Raw genomic sequence first — 12,500 nt, 5'->3', positions numbered from 1 at the left:
TTACTGCTAACCATAAATGCAATACAAGCTCCAGACAACCAGATATAACATAACCCATAATTCCCAGTGCTGGTTCCTCCCAAGATTTCAACCTCTTTCCTCTCTCCCTAGGTAGTTTTCATCATTTTCTTCATTTCCTTTCTTTTCTTCTCCACCCTACCCCGAATATATTCAATAATGACTGGATTGTTCTCTTCTTCAGTGTGTGCCTGTATGTGCGAGATCTTTAGATCTGGAGCTGGAGTCACCTGAGCTGTCATACAGCACTAACAAGCACCTAACAAGCAACTCACACACACACACACACACACACACACACACACACACATACACAGTCTTTTGTCTGGATGGCCAGCATGAGGCTATTCATTAGTAGATGTCATACTGCAGTACAGCTTTATGGCCTTATTAAAACAGCAGCGTACAACACACACACACCTAAATCTCCTGCATGCCAGGGCTCCTGCTAACAACTAGTGAGACTGGTTTATAAGCTCGGAGTGGAAAAGCTAATCACCTCTAAAGGCCAAAGCAGTACCAAGAAAGTGCACTACTCTTTATTAAACTGGCTAAGGAAAGAAAAGCAGAGAGAATAAAACACACACACACACACACACACACACACACACACACACACACACAGAGAGAGAGAGAGAGAGAGAGAGAATGACAAGAAATGTTAGGAGAGATGTAGAAAGACTCACAGAGCTAGAAAATACAAGAGGAAGAAAAAACAGATTTGGGATGCACTGGAATTTCCTGATCTGCCTGTCCTTACCTGATCCGGATCCCAAGAATAGTTGCGTGTTCTGTGCTCCCCCATTGCTGTTACCTGATCTGTGTACCACATGTCATTAATTTAGCTTCAACCCTAACATCCCCACCCCCCACCCGAGTGCCAATATCTGCCCTCACTCAATCTGTTTCCTTCATGCCCTTACCCAATCACCTTCATCTGTGCCCTTACTCGATCTGCTTCCTCTATGACATACCCGATCTGCTTCTTCCATGCCCTTACCCAATCTCCTTCCTCTATGCCTTACCTAATCTGCTCCTCAATGCCCTTACCCAATCTCCTTCCTCCATGTTCTTACCTGATCTGTTTCCTCAATGCCCTTACCCAATCTCCTTCCTCTATGACCTTACCTAATCTGCTCCTCAATGCCCTTACCCAATCTCCTTCATCTGTGCCCTTACCCGATCTGTTTCCTCAATGCCCTTACCTGATATGCTTCACCAATGCCCTTACCTGATCTACTTCGTCAAAGACCTTACCCAATCTGGTTTGTCAATGCCCCTACCCAATCTGCTTCATCAATGCCCTTAGCCAATCTCCTTCCTCCATGCCCTTACCTGAACTGCATCCTTGATACCCATACCCAAACTCCTTCCTCTATGACCTTCCCTAATCTGCTCCTCAATGCCCTTACCAATCTCCTTCATCTGTGCCCTTACCCGATCTGCTTCCTTACCCGATCCACTTCCTCCACGCCCTTACCTGATCTGCTTCCTCAATGCCCTTACCCAATCTCCTTCCTCTATGATCTTACCTGATCTGCTTCCTTGATGCCTTTACCCAATCTCCTTCCTCTATGCCTTACTTAATCAGCTCCTCAATGCCCTTACCCAGTCTCCTTCCTCTGTGCCCTAACCCAATCTGCTTCCTCTATGCCCTTACCTGATCTGCTTCCCTGATGCCCTTACCCAATCTGCTTCCTCTATGCCCTTACCTGATCTGCTTCCTTGATGCCCTTACCCAATTTCTTTCCTCAATGCCCTTACCCAATCTCCTTCCTCTATGCTCTTAACCTCTACTCCAGTGCACTTATAGGATTACCTGATGTGCCTCTATTAAGTCTGCTACCAATCTGTTTGCCACTATATGTTACTTACTATAAAATAACTTGCTTATCGGCTAATCTACTACCTTTGTTACAAACCGATATCTTTGCTTGTGGACGCATTGTCACAATAAAGAGAAAAAGTACTAAAGAAATAAACAACAAAAGAAACAGATATAGGGAAGAAGAAAGGAGACCTAAAAAACGAGACTTACTGAGCTCGTCAAAGTGTGTTTCGATCCCATCGGCCCCTGGGACAGAGCAGATGAGGCGAGCTTTCAGGAACGTGCTCCACTTGTTCACCAGGCAGCAGTGACCACCATCATCGTTCTGAGAACACACACACACACACACACACACACACACGATCAATTTAGGCATTCAATAGCAATCTCCTCTGAATGTAAACACAGGTTGGTGTATTGTATACATCACGGACTACACGCGAACCGCAAACGCTGCCTTGTGTCCCGAGTGAAAGGGAAGAAAGGGAAAGGGTTAGTGAGCTCTGGTAAGACGGGGCCATAAACACACTGTCCGCTTTTACTGCAAAAACCTCCCATCTGCTCCCAGAGTCAGCCAACTCCCCGAGACAGACAGACAGAAATAGAGAAAAAGTACTATATAAAGCTAGAGAAAGCAAGAAAGCATGAGAGAGTCACCATAAGACAATAGATCAAACAAAGATAAGGAACAAAAAGGACTCATGTTAATGAAAAGGAGAAATAAAGCAAGGTAGAGCGAGTAATAAAGAAGTAGGAAAAAGTTTAAAGAAAGAAAGAAAGGAGGTCAAATAACAGAGTGTCCTGTAACCCTTTCACTAATTCCCCTCTAAAGCATGTTGTCTTAAACTCTGACGGACTGCGAGTGTGACATCTGGGTCACATACCATAAATATATGATCTTGGCTAATCAGTTTTCTCTGCCTGAGTATATATCACGCTAACAGCTAAACGTAAGCATATTTCACACAGAGCGCACAGTCCCATCCAAGAGTTATGTAAAAGGATGTAAAGGGTTATACATCGTGTTATACATCATGTTAACGCAGGGCCATCAATATCGTTAAATATAGCCTTCAAACCTTTTATTCATTCATAGTTACGGCTAGGACTTACGCTGTAAACAGCTACGGACAGTTTTTTTTTTGTTTTTCCTCACCAGTCTCTTATTTTTTTTCTGTTTTGAAGTTAATAGGACAAAAACAACGCAGTCTGTCGTGTTCCAGTGAAACCACAACGCGTACACTCCTCAGGTCTGAAGGCTTTCTGTGGCAGAAAACTCGCTGACTGTTACAAAGCGCTGACACGACAGACTCCTTCCTTCAGGTTTAAATAAATGCCTCCTTACACAAATCTTCATCAAGGTTTAATGCCGAATGTCTGCTGATTCCAGGTCCAAGGTTTTTGTTTTGAACTCTACACTGCTTGGTGAGCTTGGACCAAAGTTCTATGTGAATAGGAACACAACCGAGGGCTGAATGCAAGCAGAGGGAAGCAGATGTGAGATGGAGACAGTCTCCGGGGAGTGATAATAAAGCCTAGAGTGAAAGACATGTGTGTGTGTGTGTGTGTGTGTGTGTGTGTGTGAGAGAGAGAGTCACTGACTGACCTTTGCTCATAAACAAAATTCAGAACGCTCGCAAATCCAAGGCCATGCGTGCATACTCGCTAATGCATTAACACACACACGTACGCACACACAAACTCTGATCCGTAAGATAAACAATAATCTCTGCCTGCGAATAAGGGAGGCTCTCGGTGATGCCTCACGGCTCAAAGCGCTCACCGCACTCGTTTTATAACTCTTCCGCTCAATTACCCAGCATGCTGCGGTTTCATTAAGACGCCGTGGTGCAGCTTGACGTTTGGGATCACCTGCTGGAGCGGCACTAAATTAAAAGCGCCTCTGTTTGCATGCTGATATGCCCGTATCAACGTCTCCGCAAGACTCCAAGACATTCAGGCAAGGTTAGGATGACTAACCCGAAAGGTCAAAAGGTCAGGAGGTTAGGGTTGGGATAGACAGACAGGATTTTGGCACTCTGGTGGCAAGAAAACGGCAAAGTATCAAGACTGCACAGAGTTTCAGTTACTAGTAATTCATTAAGGCGTGAAAGATGCACCGTCTCTAAAAAAAAAAAAAAAAAAAACCTTTTGGTTTTTGTTATATTAATATATCAGGTGGTTTTGCTTTACATGAATGTTTATAATGCCTGTAAAGTGCCAACTCAGAGAGCTATGTCTATAGGTGTTTCTCTTGTATTGTTTCTTGAGCTGAATCCTTTGCCAAAGTCATTATGATAACCCCTCAGTCAAGCCTGGCTAATCTCCATCTCTACATCCATCTTCATCAAGAAGGTGTTACACAACAAGATTACCACTGCACTACAACTACAACAATCCAATGATCTTATGTTATTGGTAAACTAATGGTGACTGCTGTAACGTAGTTTCCCCATAAACTTTTCCTTAACTTTGCAGTTTTTGATCCCACAGACCACACCCCTTCCTCTGGTGTTCAATTACACTGATTTCATTACGAATAAACCAGCATTCAAGCATTAGGGCAATGTTTCATTTCGACCCCTACACCACCCACAAGACAGACTTTATGATTTCCAAAATCATCCAGTCTTTTATAACGGACAGATAATTGTAGACAGTTAGGGCCCGGTATTGACAAACGGCTGACAGATTAATTAAAGGAAAAACCCAGAGGAGGTCCGGTGGCTCAATTCTGGTTTGGGGCCACAAATCAAAACAAAGTCCTACTGATGGGTATGGTATCTTTCAGGATGACCCCACCCTTATTCAAAGTGAATGAGGGCTTACTTATAGGGATGGAAATTATGTAAATCATACACTATGGCCTTCATCGCCCATTTAAAACACCTGGATGGAGGATTTTAGAGTGAAGAAAAAAAAAAAAAAAACGCTATGGGAACATATTTTTTGCTCCATCCTTCCAGTACAATTTGGCTTGTAGAATCTGTGACAAGGAGCATTGAAGCTGTTTAGGTGGGTCACAGTGGCGCAACACCTCACTACCGCACTGAGGTAGGTTTTTCCTGTAATCTGTCACCCGTCTGTACTTTAACAAAGAGTATATACTCACTCTATATGGGCATTTGTTCTTTAGGGAGTAGGAAGCACGCTAGCATTTACAAGCGGCGTTGACTCACCAGGCAGATGCGCCCGATGCGTGCCTCTGATTTAGGACTCTGGCCCATCTCCAATGACTTCTCGCGGAAGAAGAAGTAGAGCTTGTCGTCATTTTTCTCCGCACTGTCTGGGATGAGGTGCACGTGCACAAAAGAGGGGTCTGGCCAAGACAGAGTGAAAATTATTAATGCACTACTATGCACTCTCAAAAAAAAAAAGAGGGGGGGTGGGGGGTTGGTTGACAAGGGTTTCTTGGTCAGTTAAGAGTTCTAGCTTTCTAAAAGAATTCGGAGTATTTGGAGCTTCTTTCTTAAAAAGAATCCCCAAAGACAAACCGAAGAACTTGTATAGGGCGTCCGATGGAACCTTCATTCACGCTAAGGCATGGATACAAAAGCGAATGCTTGTGCTGGACTGGCATAACGTTTTGTACCATTCAGCCATCTGGAGTTATACTGGTCCGTGCGCATGGCCGTGTTTTTCCCCAATGTTCGGAAAATAGCCGAGTCTGTTCCCATGAAGTCGATGTACACGCCTGCATACAGTTCTCCATCTGAAAGAGAGAGAGAGAGAGAGAGAGAGAGAGAGAGAGAGAGAGAGAATTTATAGGTTGAGTCACGCTCACTGTCTCTATGATACGCTGCCAACCACACCCTCTGGCAGGGAGCCGGAGGGGTCGCCTTCCCTTGTCTGACCTTTAACCCGTCCTCCTTCTGGCTACCAATGCAGAGTGACAACCTTCATCAACTGTTCAGCACCTAGCCAAGGAGAATAACTCTATCATCAAGAGATTTTCTATTTTATCAACCTACATGCATACCTACACACGGACACGTGCATGTGTGTGCAAGCTTTAGTGCATGCAAGTGTGTGAATTCTGCACATGATATTTGAGGAGAGAAGGTTTTTTTGAGGAGGTGGGGGGGGGGGGGGCGGGGAGGGTGGTTAACGTTATCTCACTGGAACGCCAAACATGAGCTACCCCCTGACACATGCACACTTGTGCCTGGGTAGATAGGGTGAAGTAGGGTTAGTTCAGAGGGTATTTTTAAGGAAGTGCGCGAACACATTTATCAGGGGTGTCATCTTTTTGGCAAGGACGCTATCGTCCCCATAATGTAGTAAAGCTATTAAATGTGAAATGATATTGAAGTCCCAAACCATAAGCATCAGAAAGCAGGTGCGGGTTTTAAATAGCTTTTTTGGGGGTATCCCGGATTGCCTGTGTGAGACCATTTTCTTGTGGTTTTACAAAATTCTTGTACCATTTAGTTTGGGTTGTTGATTCATCATTACTTTGCTACTTTTACAGGAGCAGGTTGGGTTAGTGGTTAGCACGTTTGAATCACACCTCCAGGGTTGGGCGTTGGATTCCCAGCCCTGCCAGTTCTCCCCGAGCTTCGGGGTTTCCTCCGTGTACGCCGGTTTCCTCCTCCAGTCCAAAGACGTGCGTTGTAGGCTGACTGGCATCTCTAAATTGTCTGTAGTGTGTGAATGTGTGTGCAAATGTGTGTGTGTGTGTGTGATTGTGCCCTGCAATGGGTTGGCACCCCGTCTAGCTGACCCGAGTTCCTTGGGGTAGGCTCCAGGCTCCCTTACGACCTCGTGTAAGATAAGCGGTACAGAAAACGGATGGATGGATGGAACACTGGTGGTAGTGTAGCGTCGCTAATAACTAGCGACTAATCCGAAATTAGCAAAGAAGGAATCTCGTGCTTGAGATGTTGAAAAGAGATGTGATCATTTTAGCTTTCAGTCTAACGGACTAAAAGCAAGATCCTTCTTGCTTTGTTTGCTTCATGGTGTGAAGTTTGGCGTTCCAATAAGAGCGTGTTAATGCGGAAGCGCTCAACATGACATTTTTCACCTCGCTTAGCACGGGTCTCCTTCACTTTAACCGTCTCACCTGTCCAGTAAAATGAAATCTAAGCAACACATGCCCCACATTCACTGTCTGCCGGACCCTGCGGTCATTTAAATGAAGCTTAGAACAGCAGAATGCAGGTGTAGAGAACCACTGCAATGGACTCGATCTCTGCTGTGGTTGAAGAATCCGCTGAAATCAAAACACTCAGGGTACAGGTAATTAAACGAGCTCCTTCATGGTCTGATTTTCATTCATTAACAAAGAAGAGAAATTGATTGTCCGGCATTACACCGATCATAGCCATGACTCCTCTCATGTCAGTCTCAAGCGCACTGTTACTGTGTTTATAAGGATGTAAGCTGCTTCAATGGCTGGTCTGTTTTTAATACTCTGCCCTTTTAACATCTAAATTTCCAATTATGAGTCACTGCGACACCACTAAATGGATCATTACGATAAAATGTGCAGCAAATGGAAACAAATGAGCCTTCCTGTTTTCTCCTTCTCCAGCTTCACTCTGCCAAAAGAACACCGGGTTTCATGAGAAAAACAGCCACGGACACTGCGTTGGGAAAACCACCATCCAGCATTCCCTTGCCACAGATCGGCAGTAAAACATAAAACACAAAGCAAGCCCGATCCAAGGGAACTTTTGAAATGAGCTCCTTTGGGAGAGGAGAGCGACAGTTGTTTTTATCATGTTGTTAGCAGAAAACCAAAGGGACAGGGACACCAGAATGCACTTAATACACTTCAAACGGAAGACGTGATGAACCTTTGATGATACTCACTGATCAAAGCTGAGACGCTGTTCAGTTTTGGGTCATATGGGCACTTTCCTTTCCCAGAATCCTCGTTGCCTGGCTCCAAGCGGAAGATGTACTCCTGCCACGAAATAAAAAAAACTGAGAATGTCAACGGTCCTGAGTCAAGCTGTGGTGTCAAGATAGAAAAATGAGGCAAAAGCTACAGTCCATGCAGATTTTTCACCTTTAAGGACATTTGGGGAAAAAATGGGAGAATGTTAGAATCAGGGGTTTAAGACAAATCAGGCCTGGTAGATCAAAAGAAATGGTGTGTTTCTTTGGGTCCGAGAAGGACGGGGTAAACTAGTCTTGCCTCAGCTTGCCAGGATCCGGGTCTGGGAATTATACGGTAGAATAGTGGTTCTTCAGCTTGCCAGGAATTGGAGGAGTTTCTCAACTCACAATAATATGAAACCCACTATTTCAAGGTTTCCTTGGTCCCGAAAAACCTGATCCAACTCAGGAAGGGCTTCACTGTTGGGAGTTAGGAAGCCCCGTTACTGTGCAAGTCAAAGAGGTCCCCAGAACTCTTGGAAGCACTTGTGTAAAATGATATAAAGTTGATGTCAAATTAAGCTTGTGAGGTAAAGTGTTGTTCTGTAAACAGTAACTGTTCAACATCTCAACACCAACCATCCATGAGTGTCCCTGCCATCATCATCATCATCATCATCAGCAGCAGCAGCAGCAGCAGCTTCATAACCCACCACAGTAAAACGTGGGGTGGTTGCAGTCCAATCCCAATGTGCTGTAGGCATCTTACAGAGTGATCTTTCTGACAGCGTTTAGAGCATGTGGTCCATGGTTTACTGTAAGCTTGTACCAACATGCTCCGCAACCTCAACCAGAATACCTTTCCTTTTCTCTCTCTGTCTTCCTTCTCTAAACGTCTTGCCAGTCTCAGAGTAGGAGACAGCACTACAACGTTCACTCAACACTGAAGCCTGCCAAACTGTCCAGACGCTGTGTACAGGATATCCTTCAGATAGGATTAAAACTCCTGTTTTGTAGAAGTAACACACACACACACACAACCCTGCCAGCTCTCCAGAGGACGCGTCAGGCTCTGACGAGCCTCGGTTCTGGAATAAGGAATCTGATGCTTATATTCAGGGAGTTTCTTTCCGGGCCGATACAAACCCGGATAACACACTAAAAGCTTCAGTCTGAGATTTAGAAGATGACTTAAGGTGAACAATCCCATTTTGCCAAATTTTACTCTTGAAGTTACCATTGGTTACTCAAGAATGTACAGATGTGAATGACGGGTTTAAAAAATGACATTTACTGGATTTGAAGTTTATGACTCTCTCTCTCTCTCCAATTTCTACATCAGATTACTCGTGTGGATCATCCTTGGTGGCTCAGAAAAAGTTCTTGACCTTTTGACTGGAAAGTTCTTGGGCTTCTAAACAACGCCAAGCTGTTGGGTTCTTGAGTAGTGCCCGGGGGGACTGAACACTGGCTAACAACAAATAAAGGCTTTACTTATTTGTTTTTTTGTTGTTGTTTTTTTCGAAGCCTTTCATTCTGCAAATCCCTGATTTAACAGCAGTGATACATTTGACCATCAGATTATTATTAGCCATGTTCTGCCAGCTTCCGCCTTAACAATCCATTTTCAATGCAGTGAGTGACAGCTCGACTCGCTGGCCTATCCTAAGAATTACAAAGAACACCAGTTGTCTGACAAGAATGTCAGAAATTGTATACCATCACAAAGCTGTCGTGACTGAACCGCATGGGAAACGGCGCAAAAAAACCAAACCGTTCCAGATGCTAAGCCGTCGGTTGCGTCAGACAATCTTACTTGTGATTTTAGGATCAAGTACCCATTGACACAAAAAGGGGTTACACCGGAACCGGTTTGGTTTAATCCACAGGCACAGGTCGCTAGCCATGCCGGTCATGTGATCAGAGCACATGGAGATCAGAGAAAGGTTACATGTTTCACACTGCTCACATTGTAGCAAGGCTCAAGTGTTTAAGCAGTACTTAGCTCCGTTGAGCAATAACCACTCCCCACGATCTGTTCTACAACAAAACAAAAGGTAAAACGCCTCTTGTTTGCTCTGGATCAACAAAAAAAAATGAATGTCTCTGTCTACTGTCTAATGTTTGTGTATGTGTGTGAGATTTCGCTTAGAAATTCCTCTGGCTTGAGCAGAGCGAGACGTAAAAGGACCTCAGAGACAGTCTTGCTGTGCATAATACCTCAGCGTGGGAAATAAAAATTTAAAAAAAATTACATCCAATATATTTTGATCAAATAAACCTATCCCATGTCACTGGATCCCTCGGGCACACACCCGGCACAGGGCTTGGAGAACCTTCCCAGTTCTACTTCCATGTTGGTGGAGCTGCTCAAAGAGACCTCAGAGCTGGTTTAGCTGACACACACTCATCAGATTACTAGTCTTGACTGGATGTTATCCAACAAATAATCTCATTCGGGTCTTGTAACCACTATGTTCACATGTGCATGCAAAATAGTGAGATTCCAGACATAGACACAGACATTTGTCAAGTAAGAAAGCCCCTAAAAGTACAAACCACAGGGGGTGGGGTTAGTATATGATCCACCCTGTGCATACCTGTAGTCCCGTCTCATCAGTCACAGTCTCGAGCTCAGCCGCCCGACTTGTCCTCCCTCTGGCCTGGGGCATCTGCAGGTGCAGGGGCATCTAAAACACATTAACACATATGCAGATGATGTACTACATCTTATGGTACATTATGGTTATACTAGGTTAGGTTGATAGACAGGTTATTTTATATTTTATGAACTGGTGCCACACGCTCTTATGTTATCAAATAATGATACGTTAGCAAACACACAACAATATTTTAGAGGGAGGGGCCAAAGAAATCATTCAAAGGGAAATCAAAAGGAGCCAGACTGAGAAGAGAACCAAGCAAATGCACAAACCTCCACCCACGTCCACCTGCAGTAAAGATTCTGTTCATGGAAAAGACCCCACCCACCCACCTGTAGTAAAAAGACCACACCCACCAACCTGTAGGGAAAAAGACCACACCCACCCACCTGTAGTAAAAAGACCACACCCACCAACCTATAGGGAAAAAGACCACACCCACCAACCTATAGGGAAAAAGACCACACCCACCAACCTGTAGTAAAAAGACCACACCCACCAACCTGTAGGGAAAAAGACCACACCCACCAACCTGTAGTAAAAAGACCCCACCCACCCACCTACCTGTGGGGGAAAAAGACTCTATATACCCTGCTATCGAAAGGACCACATTCATGTAAAAGACCACACCCATCACCCTATAGTAAAAAGACCACACCCACCAACCCGAGGAAAAAGACCCTAACTACCCATCCACCTGTAGTAAAAATACCACACCCAACAACCCTTGGAAAAAAGACCCCTTATAGAAAGGACCCCACCCACTCACCCACCCACCTGTCAATAAAGATCCCACCCACTCATCTGTAGAAAGGACCTCATTCATGTGAAATCCCTTCCCACCCACTTGTGTACAAGTCCCTATGCACCTGGCCACGCCCACTGATAGCAAATAAAAGGATTTCGTTCTGCACCTGAGCCTCAGGTTTCGGGCACAAAAGTGAGCGGGTGAATGCGTGTCAAGGGTTGTCTGATGTCTAGACTTGTGTGTGTTTTGTGTGTGTGGAGGATCATGGTTTGTCTGGGGTCATGTGTTTGACCAGATGGTGAAAACAGCAGCGGTGTTATCGTAAGTTCCTACGGTGTGGACGATTTCAGCGCGACACACGCTAAGTCCACGCATCCGGGCTTATGAGTGTTTCCGAAGCCAACAACGCGAGTCAGCGTGTCTGCTGTGGGCGCGTACGGTCTGCTCCAGCGTTCTCGGCCTAACGGAATAAAACGAACACTGTTTTCATTTCATCAGCTGGCAGGAACAGTGCGATGAATTCTCCGAGGTGTCATGCGGCAACCATCGTTCCCCTCTTCTCAAACAAACTGGTTGCTAGTAGGCATTTTCTGACTCATATTTACTACTAAGTATTCACCCCCTCCCCTTGAGCTTATCCACGTTTTGTAATATTACAACATGAAGCAGAAACAAACTGAATTGGGATTTTATATATATATATGTCATGAATCTGCACAAAACAGCCCATAATATTTATCTGCAAATAAAAAACTAAAAAGTTTGGGACAAGCATTCACCCCAGTTGTTGTGAAATCCATAAAATAAGTTCTGCCATCAGAAGGTACAATATCCTAACCTAGTAGTCAACCTCTGTGCAATTAAAAAGTTAAGGGGGGCAAATACTTAAACATTTGTTTATGCATTAATCTGAAACGGACTGATTTATTAAGTTAATAGCGGAGAATGAATATCTGATGGAAGCCAAAAAAAACCAATGAGATGATGTTTAGCAATGGGAAAGTCTTAGCATTTCTCATGGTTATTGGTACACACCACATTGCTTTGCTTCTCATTTGCATAAAGTGTTGTTACATCACCCATCTCCGCCCACTTCTCGCTACTTACTCAAGACATTTGGGTGACCCTAGGGGTAAGTAACACTAAGATTACACTAAGTAAGAGTGTATGTGTGTGTGTGTGTGTGTGTGTGTGTGTGTATATGTGTGTGTGTGTGTGTGTGTGCGTGTGTGTTTGGTCTACATTTGACCGGTTGAATGGGTTGACAAAGACCCTTCCTGTCTGAAAAAGAATGGAGAAGGGTGGAAAAGGCATCGGGACTGTAGCTGGACCATGTTTGTGCAGGTGTGCGCGTGTGTGTGTGTGTGTGTGTGTGTGTGTGTGTGTGTGTGTGTGTCTGGGGCAAGCATGAATTAGT

At 44.5% G+C, this 12,500-nt stretch overlaps 1 protein-coding gene across 2 annotated transcripts in view; it reads right to left on the bottom strand.

Moving 5' to 3' along the window:
* The window catches only part of sema3fb (sema domain, immunoglobulin domain (Ig), short basic domain, secreted, (semaphorin) 3Fb), a 67,483-nt gene that overhangs the window by 10,372 nt on the left and 44,611 nt on the right, over positions 1–12,500 (bottom strand). For both annotated transcript variants that reach the window (XM_053652650.1, XM_053652651.1), the window contains exons 6-10: positions 10,273–10,362; positions 7,664–7,757; positions 5,439–5,558; positions 5,026–5,165; positions 2,057–2,171 (exon numbers count right to left, since the gene is read on the bottom strand). In XM_053652650.1, coding sequence (XP_053508625.1) covers positions 2,057–2,171; positions 5,026–5,165; positions 5,439–5,558; positions 7,664–7,757; positions 10,273–10,362 — 559 coding nt within the window. The remainder of the gene's footprint in view (positions 1–2,056; positions 2,172–5,025; positions 5,166–5,438; positions 5,559–7,663; positions 7,758–10,272; positions 10,363–12,500) is intronic.

Source organism: Ictalurus furcatus, chromosome 21, assembly GCF_023375685.1.
Source record: "Ictalurus furcatus strain D&B chromosome 21, Billie_1.0, whole genome shotgun sequence".
NCBI lineage: Eukaryota > Metazoa > Chordata > Actinopteri > Siluriformes > Ictaluridae > Ictalurus > Ictalurus furcatus.
Note: the sequence above shows the minus strand (reverse complement) of the source record. Positions and strands in the feature narration are given on the sequence as shown.